Source organism: Daucus carota, chromosome 1, assembly GCF_001625215.2.
Source record: "Daucus carota subsp. sativus chromosome 1, DH1 v3.0, whole genome shotgun sequence".
Lineage (NCBI taxonomy): Eukaryota > Viridiplantae > Streptophyta > Magnoliopsida > Apiales > Apiaceae > Daucus > Daucus carota.
Window position 1 is genome coordinate 49,469,869 of NC_030381.2, and position 21,360 is coordinate 49,491,228.

Genomic DNA, 21,360 nt, shown 5'->3' on the forward strand with positions numbered 1-21,360 from the left:
TCGAACTATTTTCAAAATTACCAAACTTATTCGGATCTCGTTTTTCGCTTTAAAATTATGTAACTATCTTTGTGTTTTGAGTATTATGACAAAAACATTCGGTTAATGGTGCTCTTAAATTATATGGTGGAATTAAAAGAAGTACAATACCAAAATAGGGATATTTTACAAATATAAAGGATTGGTTATTATATTTACAAAATTCATAAAAACAATTTAAAATATAATTTCTTCTTACCGTCTCCTCAGTGGATCTATGACCAAGTTTTCTCTCTGATTTGTTTTGTATTAAAAGGTTATAATAAAAGGTTATAAGTAAATTTTATTTAACTTACAAAAACTTATATTTAATAACAAGTGATAATTAACTAAATTTGTATAATTTAGTCCAAATACGTATAATTAAATTATTCATATGGGGTTCAAAATAATATTACACTTTATATTTTTATATTATTATATATATTATATATCAGTAATTTAGGATCGAAATATTTGAACTCTTCTTCATTTTTGTAAGTATTTAATTGCAACGAAACGGCGTCGTGCGGAAGACTTCACTAATCCGATTCCTGCCGTCATTACTTCATCCTGTTGCCTCGTAGATCGCAAACAAGGATATACACTACGATACATACATATTTTACTTTCCTGCAATTATTATCAGTGTAGAAATCAATTGTAATAATCATCTATACAACAATCAAATTTCCGACATGGGTTTGCCAGAAACCGTTGAGTTTGCTCGCAATTTCGCCGTCATGGTCAGAGCTCAAGGCCCTGTAAGTATTTTAATTATACCCACAAGCTCAAAATTCAATCTTTAATATGTATATGCGATATATGCTGGATATCTTTGCTAATAGCAACTGGGTTTTAATTTTTGTAACAAATTTCAGGATCCAAAGGGTCTAAAAATGAGAAGACATGCTTTTCACCATTACAAGTATCTCTCACTCTCTCTCTCTCTCTCTCTCTCTCTCTCTCTCTGTGTGTGTGTGTGTGTGTGTCTCTCCCTCTCTCCCTCTATGTGTGTGAAATTGTTAGCTAGTCAATTTGCTTTTTTGACTTCTTCCACCTGATTTTTTTTTATTGTATGTTGTAATATGTGTGATCGTAGCTGTGGAATAACAACACTGTCAGCTTCTGGAATGTTACTGCCTAGTTCTTTCTTTGGTCCTAAACTAGCTAAGCATATTGTTGGTGCTACTGATGCATCAATGCCTGATTTTGCTTTTGTATTGACTGTTGCTTCTGTCATTGAGCCATTTTTGTCGAACCGAGATAATTTAGCCCAGGTTTGTATGTGATTACCATGTTTGTCGTCCCCATTTGAAGTTTTATATTAATCATCTGTTCTGTTATGCTGATTTTTATTTGAAATTAAAAATTGGTGGTTTGTTTCCTACACTAGCAGGCAAAGAATACGTTGATTACTGGTTCTCAGATTGATATAATGGTTGAGGTAGTAGCTATTACATTATTCAGTTATTTGTTTTTTTTATTCGTCCAAGTAGATTAGATTGGAGGGTCAAAATTAATGCACTAACTTTTTGTCATCAGGGAAAGACGGGAACGGGAGATGGAACAAATATGGTGCATAAGAACGCTAATTGGCTATCTGCCAAACTTTTAACGTTGGTACATATTTTGAGAACACCCTGTGTTTTCGTGTGTTAACTTGCTTGTACTTCTATCACATCTGTTGAAACTGTTTTTTTCTTATCTTTGTGGTTATCTTTGTCCTATACATTTCTTTTAAATGTTCACATGATGATAAACTATACTTAAAGGTAGATATTCCTGTGGCATCTGATGCTGTCCAATCACTTATTGAATCGTCAACTGGTGCTTTAGACCATGGCTGGGAAGTTGGTTGGTCCTTGTCCTCGTACAGTAATGACGCTCAACCTCTGTTGAATTCTCTTCAAAAACAGGTGTGTGGTACCCTGTCTCAATCATTTTTTTCTCTCTCTGTCGCTACTTATATGTATCTGCAGGTGTTTATGTGACCATCGTTTTTTTTTATGCACTTGGAAATGAGCTGTTAGGATTGAAGGGCAAGATTATAGCACACTTAAGTGCACTGATACATGCATTTGATATGAGACTAAAACATAAATTAGTTAATAATCTTCAGAATCTAATATTTCAGCAACAGTAACGTGATGATTAAAGAATGCAACCGGCTTCTCATTTTTCGCATGTGACAATGTACAATCAACTACTTATATGTCAAACCAACTCTGTATCTATAGTTTACAGATTAGTAAGATTGATATGAGTTCAGTGTTTGTTCTTCTAGTTTGCCTTTTCACATTTACTATTGGAGAAACGGAACTTCTAAAAATTTGATTGCCTAGTATATCATCTAATATGAATTTTCAACTTCTCGTACCAGGTTCATCAATCTTCCATGCAAAACAAGGGTCAAAGGGTAGTGGAAGAATCAAGTAATTCTGGTATGATAGGAAAGTCCACTGCCAGGATTGCTATACTAGGAGTATCCTCGGCACTTGTAAAGGTACTTCCATTATTATATTACTCTCTCCTTAGCATACATGAAGTAGATAATATGTCATACTGCATGTAGAATCTAAATAATTTCCCTCTCACTTTTACTTTGATTATAGTCTAGTAGCATCAGATGAATAACAGAGTGATTAATGGTGTCTAGGATTTTCCCAAGTTAAGCATTTCAGGCACAAGTAATAGAGGAGATCTTCTCCTGGCAATGGGCTCACCTTTTGGTGTCTTATCTCCTGTGCACTTCTTCAACAGGTAGCCGTTTGAATGTGTGCTCAAATTTCTTAGTTGTCACCTAATTTACATTTGCATATTAATGTCAGATTACATAATTTCATGGTAATGCACTGATGCTCGCCTGATGCCTCAAATTTGGCTAAATATAGTTAATGTTGATCTATTAGTGTTATTTGGCACTATTTTTAGTGCTGTCAGGGCTTTGCATATTGGCTCTTTAGATGAGAAATTGAGAATTACCCCTATTGATATGTGAGAATACTCTTTTCTGATTTTGCTTGATATCAAACTTGCTTTTTTGCTTCTGAATGTTCAATATTTCCACTTTCTGGAACTTGAATCAGTATATCCGTGGGATCAGTTGCAAATTGTTATCCAGCTGCTTCTTCCAATAGCACACTATTGATGGCGGATATTCGGTGTCTTCCAGGTGCAAGCATTTTCCTGCGTTTGTATATTTGTATTTGTGATAAAGGGATTCATCTTATATTTGGACACAAAATTTATCAGGAACGGAAGGTTGTCCAGTTTTTGGTGAAAATGGCCAACTTATTGGCATCATGACAAGACCACTACGACAAAGGAGTAGTGGTGCTGAAATCCAGGTAGCCAGGAAATCATTGGCCACTCCTTTCTTACAGCAGGCCTGTTATGGCGCATGTAATTTCTAGTTTCTAAGTAAACATATGCTCTCGAGTATAAAGTAAGAAGTTACATTTAGTATTTTGAAATCATTTCCCGGTTCTTGGAACGCTGAAGTAATGTTTCATAAAATTGGTAAAATGTCAGAACCGATATAATTTCTAATAAGTTACTTTATGAACAATGAACTTTATAATAAGAAAGGGGTTTACTTCTAGCATCTAGCCTGTGATTTATTGCATACAAATTTATGTGAAAGACTGTTTTTGTTACAGCTGTTGATTCCATGGGAAGTCATTGCATCTTCTTGCAGCAACTTATCAGAAGAGGAACCACAATACTTGTTGAAATGGAATCAAACTAAAAATGTGAACTCGGATTTGCTGAAAAAGATGTCTCCTGTAAACCGTCTCGACCTGGGTGAGTCGTTCGATTGTATTTACGAGAAACCTCCACAATCATCCATCAAGAAAGCAATGGCTTCAATCTGTCTTATAACAGTTGATGATGGAGCATGGGCATCTGGTATTTTGCTGAACAATAAAGGGCTGGTTCTAACAAATGCTCACCTTTTGGAACCATGGAGGTTCAGAAAAACAGCTTCAGGTGAAAAATCTGGAGCAAAATCAGAGGTAATCTTTATGCGGTCGAATTCTGTATCACCAGAAAATAAGATATCTGATAGCCACACAAAGAATTGGGATTTGCTATCAGCAGAAGTTATGCCTGTAGATTTATCTGTATCTGATGAGCGCAGGGGAGGTAAATTTAATGTGGTCAATACGCATAGGAGTATACGAGTTCGCTTGGACAACAAAGAGCCTTGGATTTGGGTTGATGCCAGGGTTCTGTACATATCTCAAGGACCTCTGGATGTTGCACTTCTTCAGCTTGATTATGCTCCTGAACATCTTTTTCCTATTGCTGTGGACTTCACTTGCCCCAATCCCGGATCGAAAGCCTGTGTTGTTGGACATGGTTTAGTTGGACCTCGACGTGGTAGATATTCCCTAAATCTTTCTTATCTGCTTTTGAGGGGTTTAGGCCATGCTTTAAAGTACTTAAATATATATGCATAATTAGAAGATGCGAGTCTGTTCACAAGAATCTTGTCAACAACTAGAGTCTTAGAATAGGTGGACAAGTACATATTTTTATCGTCCATTCTGATATTCACAGATTCACGTCATGATAATTAGGGATGATTTTGACTTGGCTGATTTTTTGAAATATCATACAAGTGATGATAAATATATATTTTTTTGGCTTTTGCACCCTAAATATTTATTACAAATCGACTAGAGGACTATATATATTATTCTCTAAATTCTAATTATTTCAGCCTTTGAGGCTTATGCCATATGTTAGATATGTGATGTTGCTTAAGATATATGTATGACCATCCATTATTAAAATCATTTGAGCACGTGAACTTATTTCTTAAACATGCAAGGTGTTATTTTAAATAATGTTTTATATAGACTTGGATTCTGTGTTGTTTCTAAGAATCTCATTTTAGGATTTTTTATATCTTTTTGTCTTCACACATAACTCAACTATCGGTGTTAAGCATTTAACATATAATCATGTAACCTATGAAAATTTGATCTGGACAATAGTCGGAGTCACAGACATATACCAAGATGCTGTAAGAAACAATTGATGTATTGTAAATGTATCTTAACATATTACATCTTGCTGTGATGTTACTGGTAATAAGCATATAAATGATTTATTACATGTTCTGTTTAAATATTACTGAGACCTTTCATATTTCTCTTGTAAAATTTGTTTATCATTTATTTTGTTTCAGACTTCTTTCCATCTGCCTGCCTCGGTGTGGTAGCAAAAGTAGTCAAAGCAAGGAGGCCTCCAACCCATCAATCAGGTGACCAAGAGAATGAATATGAGCTCATTCCAGCAATGATTGAAACAACAGCTGCTGTGCATCCTGGGGGGAGTGGTGGTGCTGTGGTAAATTCAGATGGTCATATGATTGGCCTTGTCACAAGGTATAATATTCTTGTGCTACATTCAAGTGATGTGCCACTTGTTACATTTTGGTTAATTATCTTTATAGAACTGCTTGGTTTTGTTTTTCTATAGAATGTTGAGGCTAGTCATAAAGTTTAGTTTGCTTGTGCCTTTTGTGGATCACACCTACCTGAGTTGCTTGGGGAAATACTGTATTGGCTGTTGGGTATCAAATGAGTCTAGGGACATCATAGTTGAAGGTGTAAACTGAACCTTATAAATATAAATTGATGTTGATGCAGCAATGCAAGGCATGGTGGAGGGGTGCTTATACCACATCTGAATTTCAGCATTCCATGCGCAGCTCTGGAACCTATTATCAAGTTCTCAAAAGGTTATTAGCCTCATTTTTTTTGAAATAGCTCTCATTCTTGTTACATTTTCGGATAACATACAATCAGGCATGTGCTAAGTTCCGTACTATTATAATGTCAGACATGCAGAATTTATCACTTCTGGAAGATCTTGACAAACCAAATGAATATATATCTTCTGTCTGGGCCTTGGTGCCTCCGGTAACTCCCAAGCCAGGCCCCTATTTGCCTGATTCACCAGAATTTTTATCAGGTGATAACTCCAAAGATGTGAAGGGTTCTCGATTTGCAAAATTCATAGCTGAAAGACAGGAAATGCTAAAGAAGACTTCTGAATCAGATAAAGTAGATGGCCCTTTTACCAAATTTCTTCCTAGCAAGTTGTGACAGTTGCCCAATTCCAGTATAAACTAGGAAGAAACTGCCACCAACTGGAAATATACTTTGAAGTCCCACTAGAAGCCATGAAAAAATGTATATTACCAAGCTTTTGTTGTAGTCTGTTTTTTTTGTTCATCTCCTTGGAGAGAATCAGGTGTTTTATCTGCAGGCTTATACTGTGTTCAATCAGGGTGAAGTACAATTGTAAAGCTATTCTATGTGTTATATACGGATTTCATACCAACATTGAGCTTTTAGATGATACCAGATAATACAACTTGAATTAGTGTAATATTTTCATATTTTGGCTGTTATGTCCTGAACTATTTTTTAATTTAGTTATCTTCTTTTAACTTCTATCCGATTTAATATACTTTTAGTATTTGATGCTACACAGTACATGATTGTTTAATTTTTACCCTACGACCTTTACAGTTATTGATCCAATAGATGTTCAAAAACATGGCCACCTTATTACTTGTGTTAGTGCTACAGCATCTATCACCATTTCGCTTCACATCAATGTTTATATTCCCCATAATTGTGCCTTCACACTTGATTTAACTTATGGTCCCCGTCATAAAAATTATTGATCATACCTAACATGTATTTTTCTAATAAAAACAATAATTTTGGTCGGATATGGCTACGGCGATTAACAAATTTCCACTATTCGTTTGAATGGAAGCGAGGCAGCCAGTGGCCCAGGACACATTTGGTGTCAACACTGATCAATCAGCCCGAATTAATCACATTTCTGGACTTAGCAATTCAAAAACTTTCTGAATTTTTGTATTAACACAAGTTTTCGAGGGGAGAAAGTGGTGGAAGAACAAAAGTGGCACTGGTATGAATATGTTGGACTGGGAAAAAAAATAAGGCATGCAGATGGTGGGAGATCTTTGTCTGTACATTCTTTTAGGTGCAATGTGACCTGTCAGCCTTCGAGGGATCATCTCAATCCCTTTGATTCTTCGTGCATGCGTTCTCTCTTTTCGGTCCTATATATTGTTTCAATAATTAGCTTCAACAGTGTACTATATATATAGTTTGATATTAATAAGAAAATTTTAAAATTTATCACCATAATGATATTTTTATTGTGTGAAAATTACACAATATATATTTTATTCTAAATATAAAATAAAATATAGATGAGTTACGTCGTTTCAACTCATTAAAAAAATGAAAAAAACTAGATTAAAAAAAATATTGTATTCAAAAGAGTAAGATATTTGGAGAGTGATGAAATCGGAAACTATTTTTAGTACCAAAATTACGTTTGGTTATTAAATTATAACAATATCTATTTATATATAGCTTAACAATTCGTATATTAAAAAGATAATAGAGAACTATAGCCTAAATGGTTAATTTCATCAATAAATTTTTTAATTCTTACAATAATTTTTTTTGGGTTTTTCTATTAGTGTGCCTATGAAACACATGCTAAGCATTAAATTTCATGTATTTAACTCTCTTTGAGTAATACTTATTATTAATTATTAATAATAATGAACCTTCTATATACAAAAATTCCACCAATCAAAATAAATTATATATATCAACTTTAAAGCTTATCATGCATGTACATGACACACACCAGCCATTATCGGGGCCTGATCAGGTAAAAAAGTTAACATGTATATGAAAAACAAATGATGTAATAATAAGTATAATATTATTAATATCTAGCTAGAAGCTAAGCTCATGTATCTCAGTCTCAGTCTCAGAGTGAGAGTAATGTGAGTATTTTGCTAAAAGTTGATCGAAGTAGATGAGATGTATTACGACAAATGTTTGGGGTTGAGAAATTTGTTGGGAACTACAAAATGAGTTAGTTCCCCTGACATAGAATATATGCTTCTACTTTAGTTTTCCATTTTAATATCAGTAGTTGCTCTTCACATGGGCTCCTCATGGTTCTCAGAATTTTTCAGTTTATCTTCTCTCTTTTTACGTCGTATGATTATATGCAGGTTGCGGGTTTTTTATCATATAAATTATTATTAAATATTGTATTTATCACATTAAGTTATAAATAATTATTAATATATTTTATTAATAATATACAATAACCCCTGTAATATCCGCTTCTAATTTCTTTAAGATATATAATAGCTTTTCTATCCGCTTTTAAATTCTTGGAGTTAATAATATTGTTTTGATGAAAATAAAAAATCTCTAACCCTATATTAATTCAATGATAATGATATATAAACTATTCTAATATATATGAAGTTCTCTTTAAAATAGTAAAATAATAATATTTTATTATCAGTGAAAATATAATCTTAAAGATACTGTATATTGTAATAATATTATTCATCTATTACGAATAAAAATATTCGTCTTTTATGAACGGGCAAGCTCGTATATATTAGTCATATCCCATGCATACATGTGTGTCACGAATCTAATATTAAGTTGACGGTATCTCTATATTGAAAATAGAAGACCAACTAAAGCTATACAGCACTAAGGAATAAAGCAGGATTGGCCATATATATTTGATGAGTTGGAGATTTAGAGTTCAAATTTCCACATGCTCTCTCTTGTCCCTTTCTCTTGGAGTTTCCGCTACCCCTTCATTCATTGTAGATATACTAATATACAATATGTATTCCACTTGAAATATATAAAGCTGATGGACTAATTTCTGCATATAAATGACACCTACATGCATTTTCTAGATACATAGCTCCTCCTTTTTGGTATTAAAATAGACCATCAAAGTTGGAATCAATGGCCACACACACATTTTGGTGTAAAAGTCTTAGTGGGTCGTATAAGGTTCAATAAGAACACGTTAGAACATGCACACTTTGATGACTGACTTGCCGCGTAGTAAACTGCCGAACCGTTAGTTATCCTATAAAAGAATGTTTTGTTTAACCTTGGTACATTGAGTACGAAATTTGGTAGAATTACGTATGAATTGATGTTTTATAATAGAATATATTAGATGATCTTGTCTCTCATTCTGTCATAATTTAAAAAATTTGGAGGGTTGAACATTTGATATTTTCATTATTAAATATGAAAATTAAAATAGGTTATCAAACTAAATTGGATTTTGATTTTCTATCAGAATTGAAATCATATTCTCACTTACGAGAATATCGAAATGTCCCGGATAAACGAATCTGATTCTTCCACGAGTATGAACTTCTGTTAAATGATCAATCATATTAAAATCATATGCTTATATCCTGATCACGATTTTATATGTACATTATAATTAGTTTTAGTTTTTATAAATGAGAATAGATTATACTTTTAAAAAATTAAGGTTGGCAACAAATAATGCAATTATATGTAGTGATTTAAAATAATCACAGTTGAAAGTTCAGTGAGGCCAACTAGATCATCAAAATTATAGTAGATAGCCGTATGGGCTATTCACAGCGAAACTAGATCATCACGACAACTTAAATTCTGGTTGATAGCCGTGTTGGCTATTCATTATCATATATTATAGACATTTTTATAATGGGAATAAAAATAATGATGATATACCATCTTTTTCATAACTTTATTTAGAATAAACCCGATCATCAGTTAAAATCGACCCTCCCTTATCGATTTTATTATGCTTAGAAAACAATTGATCATTTTTTGTCCTTTTTATTATGATCATTTTTGCTGATTGATTTTGTCCTTTTTTTTTTTAAGTTGAGAGACAAGAGTCAAATTTGTCCGTTTAAGAACTTTACCTACGTTCTAGTATATAACCATCATTGTGGTAATGTACATGCATACATATACATGTTGCCGCCCGGATATATTGAATCAGGCGACACTTTAAAATGTAATGATAACACGGTGACTAATGACAGCCCATCTCAGACAGAATATATGAACTCGCGATCTTAGGGATAGGGATGTATATATAGCACTTAAACTAAAATATACACAAACCCACAATCATCGATCCATATTAGCTGTGTTATCATATATGATCATATGGTGGGGTTTATTATAATAAGCTAGTGTGTTAGTAATAATTTAGGTTTTGATTAATTAATCCGTATTAAGGAAAGGAATTGGGAAGTGGGATATGGTGTGTCGTCTATGATTACCTCGGGTACGTAGTGAACTCTGAGATTTTCCATTATCTAAATTGATCTCCATCTGTCTACGGAATTTGTGTCACTAGACTCACCACTCGAGGACTCTACATAGACCAATAATACGCTTGTGCCTCTCTCCAGTGTGATCTCTCTTTGTATTAAAACTCTCTCATAGGGTGTCATTCATAGATCACCCTCTAATATTCCTATCTTAATCATTTTCTTAATCTATAATAATATATTGAATCAAGAGATAAATTTAGTTTTCTTAAGATTAAAATCAAAGGGGTTGATGGGATTGGGTAACACAAGTGATAGTTTTTTCCATGATATTGGGGGATATCTCGATTCGACTCGGGTCATTAAGAAGTGTATTAGGAAGTTTCGGGAAAAATACGCTTTTATAAATAGGTAAGTTTAAATATTTAAGAAAAATTAAGAGGGTCCCCTCAGTTTGAATAGAAAGCACTCTAAGGACTCTACATAGACCAATAATATGCTTGTGTCTCTCTCCAGTGTGATCTCTCTCTTTGTATTCAAACGTCTCATAGGCTCATCCATAGATCACTCTCTATTCCCATCTTAATATTTTTTCAATTTATGATATATATTGAATAAAAAATTAAATTTAGTTTCGTTGAGGTTGAAATCAAGAGAGACGCATGTGATGAATAACACAAATGGTGAGTTTTTTTATATTTCAATATCTCGATTCAGACTCTTCATCACTAGGAAGTATACATGTCAAAATATTAAAGAAAAATCAAGAGGGTCCCCTCAATGTGAATAGAAAAGCACTTTAATCTGCATGCTTAACGAATTTAATAACTTGAAACATTTGTTAATCTGCGGTGCAAACAAAATAGAATCTGTCACGTGAAAAAGAAATGAAAATTACTTAATTAATTGAAGCACGTACATTCACCATCCGAATATTTATCTCTTCCGAGAGGCTCATGTCTCGCCACCTGCTCTTGTCTGTTGAGTGTTTGTAACATCTCTAGAGCTTCGTAGAAACAAAGGACATCGAAGCTGCAAGGTAAGTGTGAAGAAATGGCACTCATCATCTCTACAAACACTAATGAATGGCCACAGGTTCTTCTTTAAATTCCTTTTCCCCACCCCCCAATTATATGAGAACAAAACATGACCCCAGTGTGTTCTTGTTTTTTTGCTTTTGGAAGAGAATATTATTTAGTTTTGTGTAATGCTTTCTTTTGCTTGTTATTTTTACCCTAATAACCCCTTCTTCAAACCCCTTTCCTTTTTCTTTTTCTGCTCTTTTTGTGCAGATTGATGATCAGAACTTGATGGCATCAACAAATATGGGTGGAGACAAACCAACACAAGAACAAATCCAACAGCAACAAAACCTAGCACTAAAATGTCCTCGCTGTGATTCGGCAAACACTAAGTTCTGCTACTATAATAACTACAGCTTGTCTCAGCCGAGGCACTTCTGTAAGGCTTGCAAACGTTACTGGACTCGCGGAGGAACCCTAAGGAATGTTCCGGTTGGGGGAGGTTGTAGGAAGAACAAGAGGGTTAAAAGGCCTGCGGCGGCTGCCAGTTCTACCCCGGTGGCTGTGGACTTGTCTAATAATTCAGCTAAATCAGCTCCAATATCTGCTATAAATTCTTCCAATCCCTTGTTTTACCATGGCTTGCAGCACAATAATCTGAACCCTAATTCTTCAGAGCTCAATCTTTCTTTTAATTCTAGGGTTGATCATGGAGGTAATAATTCGTTGTTCGAATATGATCTTCAACCTCAGATTAGTTCCTTAGGGTTTTCATCTTCTGGACAAATAATGGGGGGTGATCTTGTTCCGAAATCAATGCTGTCAAGCTACCATCACCTTCCGAATTTTGGGTCTTTCAGCTCAAGTGTTTCGGCTTCTCCCTCAATGGCTTCCCTTCTTTCGAACATTCAACAGCAAAAGGTGTTGTCCAGTGGTGTTCTTGGAGATACTAGATCTGGAGGTAGCCATTTCCTTGGATTTTCTCAGTATGAAGATCATATGCAAATGCAAGGAAGTCATGATAATGGTGGTATGTCCTTAAAAGAGTTCAATACTGAAGAATCTCAAAATAGGTCAAATGACAATCAGATCCCACAAATGGTATCATCAGATCCTAATTCTATTATGTGGAATGCAAGTGGTGTTGGTTCCTGGCTTGATCCCGCGAAAAGTATTGGTTATAATTCAGTCCCTTCTTTGATCTAGCAAACACTACACATCATTGAGTCTTATTTGATCTCCCTCTTTCCTCTTTTCCTTTCTCAATCTAGGGTAAATTGATGGTGATCTATGTTATATTAGCTTGCTAGCTAGGTATTATCTTATTTCACTTAATTACTTATCTCTTTCTAGTGATTCATGTAAGGGCCACAAGGGAAAATAATTAGTTATGGAGGTTTCGAATGGATGGGAGGAGAATAGGATCGGAGTGATCATGTCAGCTGCAGAAGATGACTTCAGCCTTATAGTTTTACAATGCAAGGTTGAAGAATTTCATTTTTGCTCTGAGAGGAACCTCGGATCCTCTTCTGTCTCATCAACAACAAAATATCCATGTCCAAGAATTCGGATGCAAGATCCTGCAGATCAATATAGTGAGTTGATTCAATTCTATCTTTTTAATTTGTGTATATATTGTGCATGGCATGCACTCATTTCGTGTGCATTTCCAGCACTTGTATTATTAGGACAACATGTTAAGGTTTTCTACTTTTCTTGGTCTAGAACTAAAACTAAGGGTTGGGAGTACATTAATTGGTATAGAAGAGAGGGGAATTTGTAAGTTCATAAAATGTGGATTCTTACTGTTTATTAATTGGTTGCTCTTGGTATATCCATGTTTTTAGCTTTTATGGCATAATTATATATGTACATTGTCTCAGAAGTGTTAATGTCTTCTTGTTACAACATTAATCACAGTATCACACAACTCACAAGTAGTTACAGTACTAAGTAGTTTAAAGATAGAAAAATGTGTTAGATGCAAGGAATTTGACAAGGAGAGATGAAAATGGTCCTTGTCAAGTTGGGGATGCAAGCTTGGAATCTAGTGCCTGGGTGCATTGTGATTGTACAGTCTGTAGTACATCCCTGGACCAGCTGATAGCTTGAGAGAATTGGGAAGGACTCATTACTCTGACACATCCAATTCGAGTAAACAATAGTGACTACCACTATAATTTTTCACCTTGGAATCTAGCATATGTTGCTTTTCTCTTGTACTGTTTTGTATGACACACACTTTAACAGACATGCATGTATGTATAGAGAGCATATAAATCCTTCGTCTGAACAGATAATTGTTGCATCATACTTATCGTGATCGATAAACATAAAATTAATATTTAAAGTCTTTGTGTAATTAACACAGATTGTGTTTTCAAGTTCTCCATCAAAAATGGTTATATATGTGGAATCTTATATGGGGGTGTATTATAGAGAAAGAGAGTGTGTGGGGGAGGGGTAGTACTAGAGCAAGTTAAGAGTGTGTAGGTATAGGAGAAGTGGAGAAAAAGTGGGCAGCGCATGTTCTGGCTGTAATCAATTCAAGCACCGATTTTTCAGTGCAATCCCAGGTCAGACTGAGAGTGAGAGGTGAATAGAAAAGGAGCTTTCTTAAAATTCGTGAAATTATAGCCACATGTATTTTACCGGATTTATTATTGCATTCCATGCAATGACTTTATGTGATCGATCGATTCACTCATTGTTCTGTACTCATAATTACAGAAAACTTGTATGCAGTGCGAGTCTTGTTCGGTGTGCTAAATCAAAAAGTTGATGAAAATAAAAATTTTAACAGTGTCCCAAAAATGTCTTAGATTGGTAGGACATTTTTCATTTGTTTAAGACCACTAATTCAAGTTTCATACTCCCTCCATCCCATTTTAAGTGTCCATTTTGCCAAAAACAAATTTCCTAATATATGTGTCATACTCTTTAACCCATGCAACTTTTTACTAGTTCCAATATAGTATTAAATACAACTTACTAGTTCCAATATGAAAAAAGATCAAATACATAATAGGAGTGATATACATAATTAATATTTATAAAAACAAGGTGAATAGGTGTGTGAAGATAATGATAAAAACATTTACATTAATTGTTTCTAAGATGTGTGAAATTTGCAAAGTGGACACTTAAAATGGGATGGAGGGAGTATTAATTTTAATGATAAGATACTATTGTTCTCTCTTTTTTCACACTTACTTACAATTCAAATATATTAATATCTTGATAATAAGACTTGTGAAATAAGAATTGTTATTGGAGTGAATATGCAAAAATAATGTTCAAAATTACTAAAATATTATATTTTTTAATATTTATAAAAAATAGCCAGGACAGTCCTGACTTGAACATAATTATATATATCTGATATACATTATATGATAGTATTCCGGAAATTGTAATTTCTTCAAACTGGACTTAAGTTAATAAAGTCTTCGCCTGGACCAGCTGATTTTTGTAGCTAGTCTTCCCTAGGATGTGTACACTCTCAATCTTATACACTCTTTTCTGTAAAAACTCTAAGGTTGTGTTCACTTGAAGTGAATAGAATGGAGAGAGATTAATGGAATGAATTTTGTACTCTAAAATGATATTGATCAAAGAAAATGTATACAATTTTCATTCCTTCAATCATTTCATTCCTCCTATTTTAACTATAATTCTAACTCACATGTTTTGGAAGGAATGCTCATTTCATTTCTACATAAGTTTTCTTACAATCTTTCTCACAAAAAATTTAAATACATTTATATTTTGTCACTATTATCTCATACTTTCTTCTTTATCCTTAAAAATTTTATATAATTTTTCATTTCATTCTTCCCTCATTTCATTCCATCCAAGTGAACACAGCCTAATAATTTGAAAATCAAGAAGAGATACTTGGCACTTGGCGGGTACGGTATGATTGAAAAAATTAAATAAAAGAAAGGATTAGATATATCTCGCTCATCCTGTCATAAAAAAAAGGGGTGAAATCAAAAGAACTGTCTTATTTAACACCTATAAGAATTGCCGACATTCTGATATATCAGAGGAAATGGGAATTCCGCTTAGCTGATATTGGGCTGACCTCAATGGAGAGAATTAGGCTCAGTAAGTAGGCTCCTTCAATTTACTAACCACTTTAAACACAATCTTTACAAAACTAACCACCCAAATTTTCAATTCACAAAACTAACCATCTTAATTCATATACACGAGGGGCGAACATGGCTGCTGAAATAATTGATTTGAGCCCTTGGCAAGGGCGAACACCACACAAAAACACCACTATGTTCGCCCCCCGTAAGGGCGAACATAGTTGTTGGCTAGCTGGCCGAGGCTTACCCACCCCACACATCTATTTCTATCATTTTATGGTGTCTTGCTGTTGAGACTTGAGACCAAGGGAAACATATTTTTTGTGTCTTGCTCTCAAAACCTTATATCTGTTTATATTTATATTATCTAAAATATATTGCCTCCGTTTCTTTTTTTTTCTTTTCATGTTTGTCATGTCGGTACGGTTCATAACATGAGACAAATTACTAATTTATATGTAATCAATAAGACTAAATATAGTCTTGAGTGATCTTGCTAGATTCGTATTTACGAGTAGTTTAATACGATGAATTTTTAATATTTAATGCTAATACGAAATTTTGCAAGCCTACTACTCCCTCCTTCTCAAATTAGATGAGCCAGTTAGACTTTCGGCACGTAATTTAAGGTGCATTGACCGTCAAGTTCCGAAATTTATTTTTTAATTTTTTCTTTTGTCAACGAAAATTTCATATTTAAACTTTTATTTGCAAAAATAAAATTTTAAAAATAAATATTGTGTCTATGCGGTCAATGAAATTTTAAAAATTTCTAATATTTGGTTGGAAAATTAAGTGGTCTGTATTTTCGTCGTGATTGTTTTCTCCTTTTCAGTTTAAGTCGTATTATCGTTGTTTTAATATTCTCTATGAATAAAATTGCTCAATTATCACTTCAACTCATTTTATATGCCAATTTAACTAAAATAAATTTACTCAATTATCACTTCAACTCATGACATTTTTAATCAATAAAATAATATCATTTCAATATTTACAAAACAACCAATTATATGTGCATTTTTTTAAAATCAAATAAACGAATTTTCAGTATTTTTTATATCTACATTTTTTTAAAAATGAAATAAACTCATTATATGTGCAAATGATACGAGGCAAATGGGAAGTTTAAAGCCCTTATATGTTCGCCCTTTGGAGGGGCGAACATATAAAATTTTTTAGTAATGTTCGCCCTTGGCAGGGGCGAACATATAAGGGATTTCATGTAATGTTCGCCAAGGATTTAGGGTGGTCAGTTTTGTGAAGTGAAAAAAAGGGTGGTTAGTTTTGTAAAGAAGTTGTCCAGGGTGGTTAGAAATTGAAAGGAGCCCAGTAAGTAAATTGCAATGGGTGCTGTGGTCCCAAAGAAATTATTCTATAGTTCGTAAACAATTATTGAAAAGCAACTCTGATAAGTATTATAAAACGCCTGTTGATTAAGGCTAACGAGTAACGTCTATTAATTTCATGTATATATCATATTACTTGTCCAGTCGTAGTCAAATCCGTACAAAGCTGTTCAAACTCCTTCTGGTCTCACTCGAATAAAGTTATTTTAATTATTTTCGCTTAATCACTTTTTTATATTCTTATAACATGAATATTTGGTTAATCTCCATTTTATACACTCCCCAGTTCGATAACCACTGAATTTTTTATCGTTATTGTTCTCTGAAAATACCAGGAGACGTAGGGCAAGTTGGTGGACTTTCTTGACCAACCACTAGTACAAATACAGTCTTGCCCTTAAATGTTTAGCTTCGGCTATATTAATAGGCAACACTTTTTTTTCTTTTGGCGTTGGTTATTAATTAAACCGGCACAAATACTATTGAATAAGCGTCGGTTGTTTAGGATAGGCGACGGTTTAAATGTTGACAGTCTCTTGCTAATAGACTATTACCGCGACGGGTTTATATAGCCGACGCCTAAAAACTCTTTTCAGCGTCACACTTACATAACCGACGGTTTATATATATTTTGGACGTCAGTTAACCTGAAGGCGACACAAATTTGAAAGGCGGTTTAAGTTTTGAGGGACACCTAAAATTGTACTTTTGCTGGCTGGTATTCTTCTGACCATTTTTCCGGGTTATAAAGTGAGCCATGATTGTAAGATAAATTATTATTACAACAAATTTGTTTTATTCTCGATCGATTTATTCTGTCAAATTTAGTTCTCGATTCGAGGTGATTAATTTTGAGAAAGTTGATATGTGTAATTTATTTAAAAGCGACATTTATTCTCTCATATTTACATTCTTATGTATTAAATAAAAGCTATTGATTACATAAAAATAATGAAATACTGATAAATTATTATAGGTCTATCTAACTTTAAAGTTTAGCTTATACACATTTTCATATATGCATTCTTGTCTTGATCCATATAACAAACAAGGGCAGTTATTGAAATATACATATATATCAATCCCATCATGTTAATAAACACACTTTCTTTCCAGCATCTTAAACCACATTCTTAACTCTCAGCTTTCTCCACAACACTGTCCTTAATCTTCTCCGCAGTATCCTTGGCCGCGTCCAACGCTTCTCCGAGCTTCTGATTGGACACCTCCGCCACATCCTTGGCCTCACTCGCTGCCTTGGCCACTCTATCAGCCACCGTGTCTCCAGTCTCCTTCCACTTCTCCGCTACCACGCCTCCGGTCTCTTTCAACTTATCAGCCGCCACAACTGCAGCGTCCAAAGTCTTCACTTTCAATTCATAAGCTAAGTCAGCCGCTTTATCTGCGTCTTCTTTGGCCTTGTCAACCAAGTAATCTGCGTTCTTCTTGCCTGCCTCTACTGCCTCGTGAGCTTCGGCTTGGAGTTTTTCATTCAAGTTCTTGACCTTTTGTCTCGTGTCCTCGAAGCTTCCCTTTAACTCTTCTCCTGTTTTTTGTGCGAACTCTTCGAATTCTTTGCCCAACTTACTGGGATCTTCGCTGGTGGATCCTATTCGACCCTGAAATTTAAATGTACGAACAGAACAAATATTTAACCAGCTTCAGAATGATTTTAACAAAAGTTTAGAGACAAATATTTATTATAGCTGGTTAGTTATCATCACGAATATAATTCAAGGCTCTGCTAACATATATATTTCGTACAAAATTATTTTCTTTCTTAACAATTTTGTCCATGTGACATTCGAAATAACTATTTTTCCATTTCTGACATATTTTGTTAATATATGACTTGTACAGAATAAGTATTCAATTATTTTGTGGCACAGGAACTTGCACTTCAGTGAACTATATTGCAGTTATGCAACGACAAATATTTTTGCCGACAGACTCGTTATACGGTAGTAGAAATATATTCGGCAAATAATGTAAAATTTCTGTCGCAAGAAGAGCCGTTGTTATGGTTGTAAGATCACTGATACAACTGTTTTGTTAGAATATAAAGATCCAAAATATCTTTATATTTTGAGATTTTGAAAAAATAAATCTTCAAAAGAGTTGACTCAGATTAGATCAGTTGTAGTTATATTAAAATTTTAGAAAAACAATCTCTAATATATTAGTACAATTGACTCAGACAAGATCGCTTATATTGGTCTGATCATTAACAAAATGAAGTGCTTTACAATATATAAAACTTCCAAAATTATACACTATACAAGAGTTAGAAACATGTCCGATAAATTTGTTGCAGTGTGAAAATTTCGTTTGAAAATGGTCAGAAGTTGGTACAGATATTAATATACTTACCTTGGAGTATTTGGATTTGGAAATGAAGCTAACTGTGGATACTTTAGGACTGAAAGAGGGCTGAGGATAAGCCTTTATGATGTTCACAAAATCTATTTTAGTTACACTTGATACTACTCCTGCCATGGCTGCTGATCTACTTTTCTACTTGTGATGCTTTTTGTTGAGAGTGATCTCTAGGTTTGTAACTTCAGGTCTGTACTTCTCACTGTTATATACACTAAATTGCTAAATCTTATCCACACGTTTGTATTAATGTGGACATATCTAATGTACGGGACCGAGTTGGTGAATTAGAGCCAGTCGTTTAGTCGCAAGGTATATATACGACCAATCAGAACACAAGGTTTAGCCATATGTGTTGTTACTATCTACCGATCGACTTGGACTCGCTTAATTAACACGAGGGTAGGGTAATCAGGGAAACGTGAGTTACTTGTGAATTGTGATAATTGATGGTAAATTAGAAAGGCCCAACCCATGGCAACAGTAATACGAAGAATTTGTCTCTAGGCCCAAATGGAAATTGTAATATTTGATACAATTATGTATATTTATATACAAAGTCATGGGTAGGCCTGAAATGAAATCTGTGTCCAATGTATAAAAGGTTGGGACATTTTCATATTGTTATATTGTTTATATGTCGATTTTGTTTGTGTTTTAATGTAAAAACATCTGATTCTAAATGCTCTCCAGTATTAATTTGACACCATGTTCATATATATAAAATATAAATATGGTTTCGGTTCTAATTTCATACTTGATTATTAATCATTAGTAATATATATAATAATTATTATTAGTTGTCAATGATTCACGATTTTTATCTAGTCTATGTTGGGTGCAGTAATCGGGAGGGGAAGGGGTCCGGAGAAGAAGAGGGATTCAGATAAGGGTCACTTAGGAACTATTAGAATTTTTTATGAAGATATGTTTTGCGCTATGCGCTGTTCACTACTAATCTTGAAGTGAATGTTTGTATTTGAAGATATGTTATGCGTCGTTAAAATCAATCTTTAAATTAATGTCTGTATTTTATAGGATAAGATCTACGAAATCATATATGAATATTTTTAGTAGAGACGAAATGATTCAAATATTCTTTCTTTGGGACAAGACTCCAATATATAGAGAAAATCAGGGAGACAACATAGTTAGATTAATTGAAAGCCATGGAAATAAACAAATTAGCAAATCAGTTCCATCATGTAATTCTTCTCAGATTGTCACAATCACCAGCCATCCTAGTATGTGTTCTTCCGCATCACAGTCCTGGCTCCATGCATATCCTTAACTCTCAAGTTTCTCAATCACAGCCTCCTTGATCTTCTCTGTATTATCCTTGGCCGCCTCCACAGCCTTCTCGGCTGCATCAACAGTCTTATCTTTCAAGCTAGAAGCTTGCTCTCCGGCCTTCTCTTGGCTGCTCTGAGCCGAGCTGCCTACTTGATCTGCACCTTCTTTCGCCTTGTCCGCAATGTTACTTGCATTCTCCTTGGCAGCCTTTACCATCCCATCAGCTTCAGCCTCAATTTTTTCATTCATATTTTTAACCTTGTTTTGTGCTTCTTCCACGCCTATCTTTATGTTCTCCCCGGTTTTTTGTGCAAGTTCATCAAACTGTTGTCCAACGTCACCAGCACCCGCTCCAATTCGACCCTAAAATTCAAACATAAAGAGTTTATTTAATCAATATATGTATTTTTCGCAAATATATAGAAATCAAGGACTCCAGTATCTCAGCTGGATCTGCGAGTATTAGAGTAAATGAAAACATATAGATATATGATGCAGTACAACAATATCAGCCTTTTCCGACAACAAAACAAAAATTGGTTGTCGGAAAAGGCTGATATTGTTATAGTGAGTATATACCTTGGGGTATTTGGATACGGAAGGGAAGCTGACACTGGATACTTTAGGCTGAAAAGTTAGGTGTGGATAAGCCTTTGAGAGGTTGAGAAATTCCATTTTCACAATACTTGAAGCTACTCCTGCCATTGATGCTACTGCTGCTATCTTTACTTTAATTCTGATATTTTGCTTGGAGTACTCTTAATTGTTTGCAAGTAAGTTGTGACTTTCTATTTGCATTTCTCACTCTTTTATAGACTATTTTTCTTATCCATTCTAGTTTTCTTATTTCTTCGGGTCTGGTCGATTACTTGCTTCTATTACAAGGTACACGTGGCCAAGTCGGTAGGCTTAACTAGAGCCATTCGTCTGGTTGCAACCAACCGATTCGTAAAATATGTTTTGGCCAATTTTGTCACAGATATCTACCGACTAGGAAATGAATTAGTTGCCATGGG

General features: G+C 34.1%; 4 protein-coding genes across 6 annotated transcripts; 2 read left to right on the forward strand and 2 right to left on the reverse strand.

Annotated features, from left to right (window-relative positions):
• The first annotated feature begins 556 nt into the window (after positions 1-556).
• Positions 557-6,487, forward strand: LOC108204964 (glyoxysomal processing protease, glyoxysomal). 2 transcript variants are annotated; one of them, XM_017374675.2, is made up of 14 exons: positions 557-782; positions 900-946; positions 1,121-1,298; positions 1,418-1,465; positions 1,564-1,641; positions 1,794-1,937; positions 2,402-2,524; positions 2,678-2,781; positions 3,108-3,193; positions 3,274-3,368; positions 3,681-4,404; positions 5,219-5,417; positions 5,682-5,773; positions 5,875-6,487. In XM_017374675.2, exons 1-14 carry the CDS (start codon positions 717-719, stop codon positions 6,138-6,140), a joined length of 2,250 nt encoding a protein of 749 aa, XP_017230164.1. In that variant the 5' UTR covers positions 557-716; the 3' UTR covers positions 6,141-6,487. The 2 variants fall into 2 exon arrangements, with proteins under 2 accessions (XP_017230164.1, XP_017230163.1); XM_017374674.2 differs by having other exon boundaries at positions 559-782; positions 1,415-1,465.
• Positions 6,488-11,075: 4,588 nt separating this feature from the next.
• Positions 11,076-13,063, forward strand: LOC108205368 (dof zinc finger protein DOF1.4). Of its 2 annotated transcripts, none has more exons than XM_017375309.2 (2): positions 11,076-11,302; positions 11,500-13,063. In XM_017375309.2, the coding sequence occupies exons 1-2, from the start codon at positions 11,261-11,263 to the stop codon at positions 12,433-12,435; spliced, it is 978 nt and encodes a 325-aa protein (XP_017230798.1). In that variant the 5' UTR covers positions 11,076-11,260; the 3' UTR covers positions 12,436-13,063. The 2 variants fall into 2 exon arrangements, with proteins under 2 accessions (XP_017230798.1, XP_017230799.1); XM_017375310.2 differs by having other exon boundaries at positions 11,078-11,246.
• A 4,550-nt stretch (positions 13,064-17,613) lies between these two features.
• Positions 17,614-19,277, reverse strand: LOC108207509 (late embryogenesis abundant protein At3g53040). The gene is made up of 2 exons (XM_017377949.2): positions 19,046-19,277; positions 17,614-18,294 (listed from the first exon to the last, which is right to left on the reverse strand). The coding sequence occupies exons 1-2, from the start codon at positions 19,169-19,171 to the stop codon at positions 17,809-17,811; spliced, it is 612 nt and encodes a 203-aa protein (XP_017233438.1). The 5' UTR covers positions 19,172-19,277; the 3' UTR covers positions 17,614-17,808.
• Positions 19,278-20,139: 862 nt separating this feature from the next.
• Positions 20,140-21,137, reverse strand: LOC108197572 (late embryogenesis abundant protein At3g53040). Its single transcript, XM_017365228.2, has 2 exons — positions 20,924-21,137; positions 20,140-20,707 (listed from the first exon to the last, which is right to left on the reverse strand). Exons 1-2 carry the CDS (start codon positions 21,047-21,049, stop codon positions 20,339-20,341), a joined length of 495 nt encoding a protein of 164 aa, XP_017220717.1. The 5' UTR covers positions 21,050-21,137; the 3' UTR covers positions 20,140-20,338.
• Positions 21,138-21,360: the final 223 nt, after the last annotated feature.

Excerpts from the sequence above, each read along its gene's own strand:
- LOC108204964 (XM_017374674.2), top strand. The coding sequence starts at position 717 with ATGGGTTTGCCAGAAACCGTTGAGTTTGCTCGCAATTTCGCCGTCATG. Across the intron at positions 1,466-1,563 it reads AGATTGATATAATGGTTGAG|GGAAAGACGGGAACGGGAGA; the intron begins GTAGTAGCTATT and ends TTTTGTCATCAG. Across the intron at positions 3,369-3,680 it reads GTAGTGGTGCTGAAATCCAG|CTGTTGATTCCATGGGAAGT; the intron begins GTAGCCAGGAAA and ends TTTTTGTTACAG.
- LOC108205368 (XM_017375309.2), top strand. The coding sequence starts at position 11,261 with ATGGCACTCATCATCTCTACAAACACTAATGAATGGCCACAG. Across the intron at positions 11,303-11,499 it reads ACACTAATGAATGGCCACAG|ATTGATGATCAGAACTTGAT; the intron begins GTTCTTCTTTAA and ends CTTTTTGTGCAG.
- LOC108207509 (XM_017377949.2), bottom strand. The coding sequence starts at position 19,171 with ATGGCAGGAGTAGTATCAAGTGTAACTAAAATAGATTTTGTGAACATC. Across the intron at positions 18,295-19,045 it reads CCAAATCCAAATACTCCAAG|GGTCGAATAGGATCCACCAG; the intron begins GTAAGTATATTA and ends TTTAAATTTCAG.
- LOC108197572 (XM_017365228.2), bottom strand. The coding sequence starts at position 21,049 with ATGGCAGGAGTAGCTTCAAGTATTGTGAAAATGGAATTTCTCAACCTC. Across the intron at positions 20,708-20,923 it reads CCGTATCCAAATACCCCAAG|GGTCGAATTGGAGCGGGTGC; the intron begins GTATATACTCAC and ends TTTGAATTTTAG.